The sequence below is a fragment of the Amblyomma maculatum genome, chromosome 2 (assembly GCF_055883805.1).
Source record: "Amblyomma maculatum isolate TAMU_Amacu chromosome 2, ASM5588380v1, whole genome shotgun sequence".
Classification (NCBI taxonomy): Eukaryota; Metazoa; Arthropoda; class Arachnida; order Ixodida; family Ixodidae; genus Amblyomma; species Amblyomma maculatum.
In genome coordinates this window covers 54532265-54548254 of record NC_139345.1, presented here as the reverse complement: position 1 = coordinate 54548254, position 15990 = coordinate 54532265, and the positions used below count along the sequence as shown (strand labels likewise).

Here is a 15990-nt window from a genome sequence, read left to right as displayed (position 1 = left end):
GATGGCATCCTCGAGGCACTGCAGATGAAGTTATGTGATGTTAGGAAGATAGTGAGAGACCGGAAAGCGTGGCATGATATGGTCCATAGGGTCACGAAGAGTCTGACACGACTGAACTGAACTGAACTGAAAAAACAATCATAATTTACATCTACTTGTTCATTGCAAATGGTGTGATTTTAAGACAAAATGTGAAACGAAGTTCAAAGAAAAGATTTTAGGCAGGAGCAGGGATAATGTTGCCCGTGAGCTGCTAGAAGCCTCATATATAAAAAGAATTGGTTCAAAATGTATTAGTGAATTATATCTCTCGCTGTATAGTTGTGAAGGTCGACTGTTAAATGTTAGGTAGGATAGACCTAAATTGTTATGCATATGTTGCAGACTTTGTGGCAGCATTTGGATGTTGAAGTTTGTATGTGGTGTTCCGAGAAAGAAGTTGGAGTCAGCGCCTGTCCTGTGTCCATTCGTGCCTATTTGAGAGTGTCTTTTTGTTGCGCTATTAACCTTTTTATTTATGCACTGACATTGCACAGCAAGTCAGCTGCCGGCGGTTTAATTCGAACCCAGGTACTCCGGCACAGTAGTCCGGCATCTTAACCTCTGCGCCATCACGGCAGGGCTAGGAAATGGTGCTGGAGTTGCTAGAGAAAAATTCAATGCCCAATATTTTGTGACTGCATAATTGCATACTAGTGCTGCATTATTCCTGTAGACACAATGATGGCTAAAAAAATGATTAATTATATACTGATGAATTTTGTGCTAGTTTCATAATAGCATCCAAATATTGAAATCTGCATTGAGGCAGGGGCATCTCTAGTATTTTTGTCAATTACTTTTGAAAGCAAATAATTTGCCAAAATTACATGAAAGTAATTCACTTTAATCACTAATTACTATTAAGTATTACTATAATTGTTAGCAAAACTTCACGCAGCTTTAAGTTATTGTCTAGTTTTCATGCATACATTTCATACTGAATTAATTGCACCACAGGAGCACCTGAAATTAAGCTGAATGTTTGCCTTCCTGTGAAGAACAAAGTGCATTTGTTTACTAGGCATGAAAGAGAAAAGCACTTAGGATTGTTATGGGTGTGCAACATTTATGCTTCAAGTGTTTGTTGGCTGTTGTGTGCGAGGAATGAATTTTTTTTTTACTGTGCTTGCCTGAACTACTAGGCTTCCATTGTTAATGCCGGAATGGCAGGTACTGCAGCGCTCCAGAAGAGTATCGCAGGTTGTTTTTTTTTTTTATCGCATGTGCTGCCATAGTCTGCTGGCTTAGTGTGCTGTCGAGCTCACTGTGCAAGCTACCACTGAGAGAGCGCTCACCAACTAAGGCATACCAAGGGAAATGGGTGTACAAATTTTCTTTCAAAGGAGATGCTTTAAGAAGAATATGCCTTACAGCATTTGTCAGCCATGCCAAGAGGTCCTGCACAGGGATGTCCAAAGGGCACTCTCTTGCAAGGAGCAATGCGACTGGTGAGGGACAGATTGTGTGTTATTGATAGAGTCTGCGAGTCATCCCATGTGTAAGCTCGGGGTGTCTCCTTTTGACAAACGTTGGCATTTACACCATTCTAATACAACCATATAAGCCATTATATGGACATGGCTTCAAGTTCGTCGGTAGCTTGTGATTAGACAACAATGCGAATTTCTAGTTGAATCAAGGCCTAAGACGTTCCATTATCATAGTGGGACAAGTGCCCAATGTATTTTATAAAATGTGTCAGCTCTTGCAAAATGCACACTTTTATTGCTGCATGGCTCAACATGGGAAGAACGTCTTCGAATTAAATAGCGCGAGCATTTGCATCACTACTAGTGCGAAGAAGAGACACAAAGCACTTCATTGGGATTTTTTTTTTCTTGCAGAGAACATGCCAGTTGTATAACCTAAGATTCTTGCGAAGAAAAAAAGATCAACAGTAATGCACGTCCTCAACTTTGTGAGCTTATTTGAACATATTGATCGATTTTAGCATTAAAAGTTTGTAATGAATCCTACGGCTCAACAGACTAGAAAGCAGCTGTAAACAAAGGTGTAGATATAACAGAAAACAGAAGTAGACAGAAAGGCAATATAAAATGCAGACTACACGTGGTTTTAGAGTAAACCTAAAAGAAATAAAATGGTTCACTGCAGTGTTGTTCGTGTAAAGAGAAAAAGCTTGGTCCTTGGAAAACGAAGTACAAATGTAAATGCATTAAACAATTCTGCAACCTAGGTAAACCAAGCAGTTGAACAAAACTCAGGAACCACGTTCAACAAGCAAAGTGTAAATGTGTTTGTTCCTATAATTGCTCCCAACTCCAAAACTGACCACTGCGAGCATGCGATCACGTGCTGCACGTTACAAGTTAAAAAAGGCCAGCAGGCGAGTTCACTAATCCTGTCGTAAACCTTGCCAGACAGCAAGTGGTGCTTCTGAACCTTTTTGAACTCGTGATCAAGAATCTTAATGCCTTTTAAGGCCTCTAAGAACTGTACCCTAAAACTAGTGTCGAGCTTTCTAATCTTCCCCCAGCCCTCGGCTGGAGAATACGCACATTACGGCATCCAAAGCGAGACACTTTTTCAACAAACTACAACAGATGCCATGCATTCACAGGAGATCACAGAGCAATGCTCATACGTTGCACTCGCGCTCTCGGTTATCAGTGTCCTTTTGCACAAGAAGAATGTCTGTTTGCAGTTCCTGCATTTTTCTAGCTGTTCACTGTGTGTCAGTGTGGTGTGGCCAGCAGGAACCTTCCTGTAGCCACAGGCTGACAAAGCTCTCAACTGGTGCTGTCCACACCTCGAAATGCACGAAAGCACTTTGGCAAACAGTAAACATCGTGGCGCACCGCACTGCCAGCCATGTTCGGTGTCCTAGGGAAACCTTTGCTGCCAGCTCTCAGTCCCGATGCGCAAGACAGGCACCATAGTGAGTGGCAAGTTGCCTGGGCGAAAAATGAGCAGCCACACTGGATGGTGTCTGAAGCAGCGTACCTATCAAGTACTAATACTAAAGGCACTGTGCTGCTTACATGGTGCTACGGGTAAACGAAACTCATTTTTCAGTCTGCCACTCTTCACTTGGTGAGCAGCTTCTCATATCAAGAAGCAGGCACATCTGTTCTTGCCACCTTAAAGGTCATCATCTCTGTACGGCTTGACATTGGGCATCTTGGGGGTGCTGCCATCCTTGGAATGGTATGGTGTGACGGGCGCCTGGATGACGCCGTCCTCCGGGAAAGTGCTAGTGTGCACTGGTAAGCCCGAGTAGCGTGCACTACGGCCGCCTGTGGCGTCTCGGCTCCCTGCTCGACCGCCGCAGCAGATGGCCAAGCAGTTAGTTTGTGTCACCAACACGAGGCCACCCACAGAGACTATGACCACACACAAGGTCATCAGGGCGACTGTCATAGCCTTGTACCAGACAGCTGCAGTGTTGAGCCTGGCCAGCAGCACCTTGGACTGGCAGTAGCCGCCGTCGACCAAATCGGCGTCCCCGAAACACCGCACACAGTGATCATCACTGGGGCCCCGGCACGCCTGACATGAGTAGTGGCAGCGCTCGCACGTCCGTGCGGTCGTTTGCTCAGATGTGCTGGGCAGCGCCAGTGAAGAAGATGGCGGGGGATAAGTTCCGTCTGGGCACTTCTCGACGCACCCCGTCCACGTGGCATACTGGGGATACGGGCACTCTGCAAGATGGTGGACCAGCCGCAAAAGCACTTTGTGTTAGAGAGCTCAAGCAGCGACATTCCTTCAGTGACCAATTTTGCAGATAATGAAACTGACAAACAGAGCACGGTATCAAGAAAGCGTTAAATCTTTAGTTTTACTTTTCGTTTGGCACTACTGAGCTGTTGAAGTAAAACAGTGCTATGCTGTTGCCATATACATAAAAAAGGAGCATCAAATTTGTGCCACATCCAATATCTACCATTGAGGACATTAAATATAGGGTACACAAAGTGTTTGCTTCAGTTTTACAATCGGCTGCACCTGCATGAAAAATTACTGCTCATAAGCAAATTTGGGTGAGTTTTCCCCTTACACTGAAGGAACAGACCATATTTTAAAACCCAACCTGGAAGGCAAATTTAAAATTAGCCAAGGACAGCAAAATGGTTTTGGTAAACAACTGCTGGTCAATACAAAACATCTATAAAGTTAAGTGTGCAGCACACGGGGAGATAGCTTCAGCCTAACAATGCTAGAAACACTGTGCTAACGTGGTGTGCTTATCGCGTTCAGTCACTGCATAATGAGCAGTTCAAAAAAATGGCTGTACCTATTCAGCTCGTTATGAAAACATCATTTATGAAAGCAGTATGCGTACAAACTTGCGAGAGTAGTTTATCTGGAGAACGACAACTGCATCCCCACATGCGAGACTATCACAATGTGTGCCAAAAGGAAATAGTTTTGCGCACACAGCAGCCACATCACCGTTAAAGACACCCAAAGCACATCGCTTCCAGGTTAATGCAGAAGTGTAGATAGATGCAATAGACAGAACAGGGTCAATGCCCTGCATGCAGAATCATTCAAAATATTCAAAAAAGAAGGGGCAAGCAACAAATATTGCAATACTCACAACAACAAGGTATCTGCTTAGAAAAATAAATGAATTGGCCAACAAGCAATGCAAAAAGCGCAGTATCACGAGCAAAACAAACATTGAAATACAAGGTGCTGCTAAATTTGCTCATAAACTAAATCCAACAAATAAGGAAAAAAGTTATTGTTTAATGTCATTTTAAACCACCAACAAATGAATCTACAGTATTTTGTGGCATGAATGCATCCATAATAAAAGTAACTTGCCACGTGCAAGTAACAGCCTTGGACGTTTTGTGCATGATTCTAAATAAAGACAGAACGATGAAATATATTGCGGCAACTGCTGGACAGTGCAGCCATCTTCCTTTGCATTGATAACAAGGCAAATAAGTGAAAACACGTGGTGCACACAGATATACTCCATATTTGTGTCCAGTACCTACTCAAACCAGAATATAGCAGAATAGTATAGGCATCAGATTTAGCTTTGAATGCTTCCACTTTTGTAATAATGCGCAAGGCATTACGATGCATATAACTTATGACTAGACATAGTTTCATGCTGTACCAGTTTTGGTTTCAACAGTTAAACAATGGTTATGATATCAAAGCTCGGTAAAGATCACTCACGTAAAATCTGCAATCACCGTTTAGTGATTCACTATCATTCTGACTTGTGGAAAGCTGGGATAAGAACGATGAAGCAGAGTTTATACACAGTTTTGTCAGACCTATACTGACTTTTGACATCACAGCTATCGTTTGGTTGTTGGAACAGAAACAGCATGACAGAAGAAATTCCGTTTACTTTGTGGTCACAGGAAAATATCAAGTGATGATCCATGTGTACTAATCATGCACATCACTATGAAGGAGAAAACGCAGCTGAAAATTTGGTGTCCACACTCCTTAAAAAGCGCTCTGAAAGACTACAATTATAGAGACCTTTCGGCATTAAAAAATGGCCTAATACTGATGATGTGGCACCTGATGTAAACTGCTATGGGAGTCTTGTGCACCTGCCCACAATGTAAAGCCTGCGGTAACAGAGGCGGACCTTTTCTTTTAGTTGTGCGCAAAATAAAACGAGAAGAAACCTTCTCAACTGATCCATGCCCGCAGCACATTCCAACGCACGTGCATCAAACGGAGCCAAGCAAAAAGCGTGCCACTGCTGGCGGCCACCAAAACCAAAGGTGTTAGTGAGTGTTAAAACCTGGGGGAAACCAAGGCGGCATTCTGCAGGCTTGAAAGAAGACACCTGCAACAGAGTGACACTATGGAACTTGATGAAGTGGATCACCTACCTGGGGGGACATGTGGGTTACATTGGGGCATCCGAGTGCAGTAGTGGTCGCTCGAGCATTTCTCAGATTGAGCGTTCTCAGACAGAAGAAACATTAGTGTGGTGCCGCGTGTGCTTAGCCGAAAGGGGGTCCGAACCATCCAAACACTTCTTAGCAGCCGCACAGACCTTTACACTGTCTCAAAGCATTAACAGTGCATGAAGAGTGACTGCACAGATGGGGGTGATGCACACAAGTGCTAATGTTCAGATGGCATTTATTAAGTAGCTGTACGCTGTCAGGAGCATAAGTAGTGTCACTGCTGCGTAATATTTTCAGCAACACCTGTACAAGGCATGTCAGTTTGTTACGCTACATCACTCACGCTTTGTGAATGCTGCAAAAGGCATTGTGAGCAGGGTGGAGGAGCAATGCAGTGGAAGATGGATATGTTGCTTTTGCTCCCAAAATTTGTAATTACTTCTGGCAGGATTGGCAGAATTTGAAAGGGATGAAATGCAAAAAAATTCAAAAGTGCACCATCTTCATGAGTTTTTTTATCGATGACAGAATTTTTTTTTTTTTTTTGTTAGCATTGGGATGGCCACAGTAACAAAAAAATTTTCCAGCATTGGGGTTGATGTGTGAAGCCTCAGTTGGCAGGAGGCACAGAGAGAGAGGAGGAAGTCCTCTTCCCCACTTTAGGGGGTGGGAGGTAGAGAGAATACAGCATGTCATAATGCAGTTGCTGGATTAGATCAAAGAGTATAACAGGAGTACAGCATCTCACAAGATGATCGAAAGAGTGGGCCATGCACCCCGCTTGCACAGTCTGAAGCTGTCAACAACACTGATGCCAACACATGCAACACTATATCAATCGCAATGACAGTCTGTAAATTTTAATGTGTAAGCAATCATGGGTGGAAAAATATCTGTCCACATAAGGTGTCCGCAGGCCAGTAAGAGGTACTATAACTTATAATTGGTATACAGATAACAGAGTAACTGGCTATCGCTACGGCAGTGGTAACTTCCAAATTGGAATGAGCCACCTCCAAAATTCAACCCACCATACCTTTATTCTGACTTCACCTAATTTGATGAAGATTGGTGTCCAACTTAATTTGACTGTGGCCTTGGCTAAATGATGACTTTAAAACTGAGGTGGGCCACCCACGAAATTTGGCACGCTTCTGCATTCTCGGTGCATGGAAGGCTATGTGCGCTCCTGGAATTCTCTCTTTCGCTTGGGTTCTTAAAGGCATGCTAACCGAACTATATTGAGTAATGGTAGCTGAAGATTAGCACTGTGTTTGTCACCACCTCTTTATACCATCTCTTTGTGAGCTATTAATGCCGTACCAATATTCTAAGATATGCCTCAAAAAATGCATAATGTGCATACTGCACATTACTGCACAATGCACTTATGTGCAAAACATAATCAGTTATCTATATGACAGGCACCTACACGGACGGACTAGAAATATTCAAGTGGTTAAAATGCCATGCAGGGCGAGAGAGTGTGAGGGTATAAGGGCTATTCCAAGGCTCTGGACTTGGCTACGTGAAAATGAGCTATAAAATGTTATTTCTAGAATTCATTAGACAGAAATCAGCACGAGGAACTGAGTAAGGAAACTAAACACAGCAACACATTTTTCTAGCCCCCTTTTTGAGAAACATAACGAGAGCGTGTGCAGAAAAAAAAAAAAGCAGTGGAAGAAATATGACACAGGACATGATTCAGTATGTTTGTATCATTCGTAAAAGTAGTTTATTATGCCCTCCTATTTTTGTTTTTCATTAGGCCTACAACCAATAGGTTTCGGTTTAAAAACATACCCAATAGAATGTTCACAGCCCTACAAATCAAAATGCCCTGTTACAGCAGTCTCAACTCGAATCCAGGGCATCACCTCAATTCATTCGATCGTTCTGCAGCAAAGCATTACAATCATTTGTGGCTGCCTGCATTGGCCAGAGTGTGTCACGTGATACACCTAAGTCGCACACATACACCACCATTTCAAAGTGAGGCTACACTCCATTGAACACCAAACTTGTCTGCCCATGGCATCGCTATAACAGCATGCAACTTCTCTGGTGAAGCCATCTACTCTTTAGTCCTTTTTACAAGACCACCAGAGAATCCGAGAGGATCTGTTTTGTATGTACAAATGCATTTCATTCTTTTATAGTAGGATGTATGCGCGTCTATACAGAAACAAATGTACAACATGAATATCTGAATCTGACTAAAGCTTCCCTCTTTTTTTTTTGTAAGTTTTCATAAATGCAGTTCTCTTTGCCGTATGCATTTCAGTGAACAAAATAGTAACATGGCAAGCCGGCACACTTGGTCACCGAAAATGGGGGCAAAAGAGTGTTTTCCATGTTCAACGTGAACACCGGACTCTGCAGAGTAGCTACCCAAACACTACTAGCAAAAATACCCAATATGCGAAAACATATACAATGAAATGAGAGAGGACATTCAAAAAGCCATTAGAAAATGCAGATCTGTGTGGTAAGCCTCAAAAAAGAAGCAAGTCATACAAGAGCACAATAAGCGAACGAACGTGAGCAACAATCTAGGTTTTCTTTGATGCCTGCTGATGTCACGGACTGTGCTGAAATGTGCTTTCGTAATGAATGATCGCTCCTTGAATGACTACAGATGGGAACGAGTACTCAAGCTAACAACATGAGCCCTTATTTGTGCTACTCCCTCAATGAAAAGGTTGTGTGTTGAAGGCTCATAGGCAATGAGCGACAGCGCTGCATATTGGAAAGCATACGTGAATGCAGCGACATTGACTGGGATGCACAATTACACCACAAAATAACAAAAAAAAACACATTATAATCAGTCTTAGTCACTGGTATATTGGAAAGGACGTGTAACTGACATCCCATAAAGTAACAGCTCTAGCGTCTGAAAAAGCCGCAAAACATTTAAATGGCCACTCATTATGTGCGAAAATTCTAGGTTCAATCCGATGTATTCCGTCATCTAAGTTTTGAACACAAAATCACGATGAATTAGCAACGCAATTTGCGTGAAACAGAAAAGTGTTCTCAGATTTCTTGCAAATGCAGGAAGTGAAGCAGCTAGCATGTTTTGTCTACAGTGAAGCCGTGCTAGTGACCAAGGTTTTTCCAGCCTGAAAGAGGCCTAAACATGGTTGCCGTGGCAACAGTTTTCACAGTTTTGCTGTCCCTGATGACAGCGCGAGATATACTAAGTATAGTACTATGTACAGCAGTCAAACATGCAGGACAAATTACATACAAACACATTATATATAAAATATATACAGACACATACAAATAAGCATCTAGCAATTGTGCAAGTTACTAAGGCATTAAAAAGCAGTACAACGGCATCAGTAAATGAGAAGGATGGATGCATAGTCTTGACATGCATTGAGATTCTAAGACAACTGCTTTATAAGTAAAATGATTACTAATGGTTGAAATCTGCCCCAAAATATTTGTGACTGGTGTTGGCACAGTGTAGAGCGTTGTCACTGACTCTTTGCAGCTCAACCTGACTAAAGATTCAAATCCATACTTTTGCAATTTCATTTAAAAGAGCCAAACGAAACCAAAAGTTTAGCTACTTTGCTGAAATTAAGCAGACATACATTATGCAGCAATTATTATGATGATGTTTAGAAAAATTTCTTCTCAAGGTCAGAACATTATTCACAATGGAGGTCTGGTGCTATGAAAAGATGCATAGCAACTCACTTAGTAGGCTTGCATAATTGAATCCCTCAACTGCCTTTTTGAGATGCACATCAGTGATATAGCATTGATATGATCTCGCTTAATCCGCTTTTTTCTTATAACAATATAATGAGTTTTTCACGGCCGACGCCCTACAGAGGTTAACACATTTTCATATGGCTTATATAATAATGTTTTCATGCGAGTTTGGATAATATAACTAAAATGTATGAAAAACTTCCGTGGTTGCCAATTCTAGTCTAAGACGCAGCAAAAGTCCTAGTGGGAAGCGATAGTAGACAGCTGCCGGAGTAACGGTAATGTTTACAGCCAATTATTGATATTTGGCATGATCTTCAATAGATACCATATTTACTCAATAATGAACCCACTCTCACAACGAACCTTCCCTCCCTTTCCCTCCCCACATACACATACACATTTTTCTTGTTGCGAATTTATTTGAACTCAGCGATGAAAATTAGACTCATTTCTACGAGTTTTGAGAAAGCTTGCTTCTGGTCATCGAGAATCAAAGTCCAGTGCATTATTTAAATTGTTGCAATAAAAGTAAGTTCTGTGCCATGCACTGTAGGAGTGCTTCCCAGTATTCCTCAATAATGAGTCGTTAAGAAGTGTTTGCTTTTTAACAGGCATCAAAGGTACCCATCACACAAGAGAAGAAGAGATTCACATTGCTTGAAAGTGCTGCAGTGTCTATAAAGCAAGTCAGCACAGTACAAAGCACATAAGACAGTATACTAATGAAACGTGAAGTGACCAGAGAAAGGTGCAAGGCATAATAACAATGCTTAAAGCAAATGCTCTGTCTGTGACCTGAAGCTGTCCTCAGATATTCAAGAGAGAACAACGGGAATGCACAATTCTAGCGCAAGCCTGGCAACGAGTAACGACGACGACAACATTGACAGCATGTCCAAGCGGGAAAAAAGTCACACAAGAAGACTGGCAGCAAAGAGTTCATCCCTGGATGTTGAACACCTTAAGTGCACATCACATATGCTGTGCGAGAGAGCAGCCCACAAAAGAGGGCGCTGGAGGCAGTTGCTAGCACATATCTTTCTTTTTTGTTAAGCAAAATGCTAATGCCATTGGGCCTGTGTGCTGCTTTTGTGTCCTTCATTGAACGCGTGGTCTGCACGGAGTAGAACGCACAGGTCGGCAGGACTACAACAGTGCCACATACCCGACAACCGAACAATAAGCTAATAAAAAACTACCATGCTAGTGATGCGTGTGGCACCATAACTAAAAGAGAATTAAACTAACATCACCTTCCTTACAGCCCGTAAGCAAATGCCACAAGACTTGAAACACCATTTGATCACAGTTCTCTTAAGGAGAGGACATTACACCATATGGCACAACAAGCAAAAAGAAAGCAAGCACGTGGAAGTTTGTAAGTCGTAACGTGTTGTCTGCAAGGCGGCGGCAGCAATGGCTGACATGTATTAGCCACTAAAAGCCCTTTCCTTTTCATTCCGCATTTCACAAATTTTGCCAACGTAACAGTCTCATATTACAGCCCTTAAGACTGTGATTTCTTGGCACGTAATACACACATTGACAACAGACATACACATGCATTACAAGTACCACACGATCTTGAATAACACGTGCTGCTAGCTTGGCACACAGAAGCTATACAAAAAGCTGACTTTGGCGATGAAAATGACCCTCACTGATTACGACTATATGTCATGTTGTTATGACGGCCAATATGCTAGCGACGTGTGCCTAGGACCGAGCGGCACTCAGCCCTTCGACCCACGCAAGGAAGAACGAGCTCGTTGTAATGTTGGCTGCGAGTGCGCCCATCTGCTACGATTGTTTACAGGAAAGGCAGTTGCACTGGTGTGGAGAGCAGCAGCAAGCTTTGCGACTTTCCATCTAAGCATTGTTATACTTTGCCTCAAAGTGCAGTAACCAGAATAGATTTCAGGAGGCCCATTTTTTGATGCTGTTTGGCAAGTAGCCAAAACTTATGGTTCTAAAATTTAAGGCTTCAAGTTGGGAATTCTGCGCAGATGATTAAATGAAGCTTGTGGCAGCATTAGCTTTCATGAAATTTAAGAGTAGTGCTAAGACCAGGCATTAGGGAACACTTAGGCAAGATTATCGCAGCTGGCTTCTGCCTCCATCAAGACGCACTCCACAGCTACTACACAAAAAACAGACACCAGGAAGTGCACACAGCTGTGCAGCCGCCATCATGCTGAACAGACTTTCAACGATGGGGACAACACGTCTAGGGCTGAAAACAGTGCGACATGAAGCAAACATTGTGTCTGCATCTAAGGATTTCAGCCTCTCCAAATACTAATCCAAATCCAAATTATGCAGCTGCCAGCGTTATAGCTTTACACTGTCTCAAGCATGCCATTAGATTTCTCCTTAAATTCGCTAAGGTACCAAGCACAACTGCACTTAGAAGGCAGCATTAGACATCGCCACAATATGGGCCAGGAGTGTTGATAAGGTCATTCAATGACAGCTGATGCCGCAACCCTGTTCAGAGTGACAGCGGTTGTGTGTGCCACGTCTTTCAGGACCCACACGCCATAGTTCTTCAGTCTTCCCCGGCTGAGAAAGCTCTCGTTCAAGCTGTACAACAAGGATCAATCCATAGATGACCAGGCACCATAAATGCCATTCATTAAGCTCCACTTAATTGCGAGCATGGCAGGTCAAAGTAAGCGACTGCCTCAAGCGATTCAGGCGGCAGTTTCTCAGCAGGCAAGAGTGAAGAGCTACACTGCCGCATGGCATCACTGATGCTGTATATACAGGAAGAGACTTGTGACCAAACAGCGGGCACAGCCCAGCATCTATGCGAGCATGCCACACACGCAAGTGGGTCTCATCAGAAGAGCGAAGGGCTGGAGCCTGAGACAGCACGCATCGCGCACAAGAGTCAGGGCGCGCGTAACACAGACACACACACTCGCACGCAAACACAGGTGCTGATGCCCGCCGACAGTTCGTCCACCCAGTGGTGGTGATGGTGGTTAGTGGCGGGAGAAATTCAGAGGGGACAGTGAGCGAGCATCATCATCAGCAGCAGCAGAAGAAGGAGCACACGCGACAGAGCCCGCCACCGTTATAAGGCCATGAGCAGGACCAAGAGGGACGGCCACAAACCTAGGCAGGGCCCGCCGGCGCCACAGCCGCGCGCTGCCGCGCCATTTCCTTCGACGGGCTTGCTGTTGGACACGCCGGTGCCACGGGCCGGGTTCTCCCGAGTCCCGTGCACCGACAGTCCGGGCGGCAGACTCTCCGCTGAAAGACAACGGACCCCTGAGCATGCGAACACCGCCTCCCAAGGCAGAGGAGGGCCTTGCAGCGAGCCAGAGTGGCACGCAGACCCCCACTCCATCCATTCCTCTCGCTTTCCTGCTATCTCCAGTGGTCACTTTCTTTCCTTTCTCTTTTTTGCTGAATGCTAGCACTCAGTAGTGTAGCAGCTGCAGCAAGGCTGGGATGTAACCCGAGGAACACAATTGCTACCTCCAGTTCTAGGCCAAAACTTCTAAACCAATCAACCCTTGTGACACAAGTCGAGAGTTTTTCTTCAACAGAAATGCGCTAGGCTGGAACACACTCAGAGAAGCTAAACCACTCCAATGATAAACAATGCCAATCAAAGGACTTGCATGCTCCACGTGCATCTCGCAAGACAAGCCACTGCAAGGCATGGCTACGAAACAGCACAACAGTGGCAGCAGGACGCCGTGACTTGTAATCTAGCAGACGAACGACACACTGCATTCACGCTCACGGGATAGGTAAATATTCCATGCAGTGAATTTAATGCGGCCAAAAAATGCACCGAACCATTCGAGCCTAGGCTCCTCAACAGTTGGTTGAATGCATGGTTGTGAATCAATCACTAAGCACTCTACAAGACAGAAAATCATGAACGACGTATATGTTTGAAATAAGTGAATGAATGGGACTTGTTCTCAGTGATAGTGTTCCAAACAGCTAGATCATATGACAGCAAACAATGCTTAAACACGATAAACTTCAGCCTTCTCTAAACATTACAAATGGGAGCCAGCAACAGGAATGCCTTCATATTAAGGAACTTTCTCGCATCAAGAATAATTAAAATAATGGCACCTATGCGCATGGGTACTCTAAATGACACAGTATTGTACTTTCACAAATAACCAATATACGACCAAACTTGCTGGAATTGCTGCACGAAAGATAACAGTAAGAGAGAGGGCACAGAGCTTTTATACTGATATTCCGTAGTTTCTAATCAAAACTGCTACTGCTTTCTGAAGCTCCATGGAGATGAGAGTTAAAGTGGAAGTTCTTGGTTTACTTCATTTAAAGCTAGACTGGCCTCTTTTCCAACACACATGAAAATCTCCACAGAAAAAGATTTTCAAATTAGTTTCTCAACCTCTTTCAGTCAACTTCTCTGACGTTGAATCATGCTCCGCTTAGCTCATGAAGCATTTCAGAACGCAGATATGCAAGACCACCATTAACCACTTCTGATCAAGATTCAGCTTCGGAAGAAAATCTAATGAACTGCTAACCCCGCCTTGTGTGCTTCGTACAAACATGCAGTATGATTGCATTGCTTCACGGCAGTAATTACCATCAGCTACATGAAGACTGTATCCACTGCTAGCTAACGCAGTCAACAAAACTTGTATACTCCGCTCTTACTTCAACCTAAGCACAACATATTAAATTATCAAAGTTTTGCTCCACTTATTAGTGTACAGTAACTTCCACTCCATTTGTTAGATCAAGCAATCCACCCCGTCACGTACCACAAAGAAGTAAAGGTAGAATTTGAAAGTGAAAGAACCCCAGAGTTACACGGGCGAGCGAAACAGGATACCTTCTGGAAAGCACTAAAGTCTACCAGTGTCGGATGTTGGCCTCGCAATAGGTCGACTTTCCAGTTATAGAGAATGCATTTAAACAAAAGTACAGCTTTGCATTTAAAAAATTTTGAGCAGAATGGCCCGTAAATATGACCGAGTCCTATAGCTTTACGACTCACACTCCTCACAAGCCATGGGTTCTTGGCTAACAAATAAAAGACACTGTTTTGACAGCTGAACAAAATGCACACCATAACAGTGCAGTGAACAAGTTCAAGTGTTCATCTTCTCTTTGTGTAACAGCAAATTCACGGCAGGGTGTTAGTAAACAAAAGCCAGGATGTTGGGAGAAGAAAAAAGCATTGCAAGAAGTGTCAGTATACATACAGAGCATTTCTCGCATGCATCTTGGGGAGCATTGTATTCATTTAGACAACAAGATGAAAGGGGGGGGGGGGGGGGGGGGCATGCACATTGGCCAAATGCTTACGTTCTGTGCGTCCGCTTTTTGCCTACGAGCAAGAACAAACACCCATGACACAGCAGGGGAGTTAACGGTGTAACAAAGACAGGTGAAAAACCAGAAAAATCTATGACAAGGCCTTGACAAAATCAGCTCTACACGCATGCTCCACAACATTCAAAGTAAGAAGCAAGCACGCAAGCAGGAAATATCAACATGCCGAGCTACTGATAAAGGAGCAGTGGGACTCTGTAAACAAGAACTTCGTAAACAAACAAACAAAAAAAAACAAAAAAAACACACATCCGTAAGTGAATAAGAAACCCAAAGAAAGTGGCACACACACCAAAGAAAACCTAGAGATTAGAAATGGTGGTCTACCTCTAAAAATAAAGCACACACATCAGGGGTCAGAATATGGCACCCTTTGAGAACAGTGCTTACACAAACTACTGCACGGGGTAACACAGTCTGCCTGGGTATATACACGGTAGTCACTGCTCATATAAAAAGCACGTAACTACTAGGCAATCACAGTAGCTATAGGACACTGAGCCTACACGAAATCTAGCTGCAAAGATAAAGTAGAAGCATGGCGGCAATGCAATTGTGACCAACATTTAACTAAGAAAGGTTAAGGGCCACCTCACTATAAATTGTTGCTCAGAAGACAGTGCCAACAATAAAGAGCCATGCACACGAGTACTGCCAAGAAACATCAAGCTTGCTGAATTTCAGCTAAACAAATTAATTTCTTGCTGGGAAACAGAGCCAGAAAAAGGAACAGAATGAGAACAGAGATTTTCTGCAAATCAAATCTGCCTTCAACAAAGCCCGCCTCGAATATGCCGAGGATGCAGCAGGCACACACACATGCATGCGTGCCTGCCGCAATTTAATGTAGCATTTTTGTTTTCAACTCTGCCTTTTTAATGATAAATACAGATAACAATTAACAGCTTTACAATTTACTTTGGAAAAGGATTAATTATTCAATAGGTAGCTGAAGGTCTGCATCAAACTTTTTTTCAAGCATTTAGGAATCTTTTTTTTTTTTTTTGCT

General features: G+C 43.3%; 1 protein-coding gene across 2 annotated transcripts in view; it reads right to left on the bottom strand.

The window, feature by feature from the left end:
* Nucleotides 1-1747: 1747 nt before the first annotated feature.
* The window catches only part of LOC146198671 (proprotein convertase subtilisin/kexin type 4-like), a 203270-nt gene continuing 189027 nt past the window's right edge, over nucleotides 1748-15990 (bottom strand). The window contains exons 14-15 of one of the 2 annotated variants that reach the window (XM_084594172.1): nucleotides 12756-12893; nucleotides 1748-3704 (exon numbers count right to left, since the gene is read on the bottom strand). In XM_084594172.1, the coding sequence (XP_084450298.1) occupies nucleotides 3145-3704; nucleotides 12756-12893 (698 nt within the window). In that variant the 3' untranslated portion in view covers nucleotides 1748-3144. The remainder of the gene's footprint in view (nucleotides 3705-12755; nucleotides 12894-15990) is intronic. The other variant, XM_084594171.1, reaches the window with a different exon arrangement.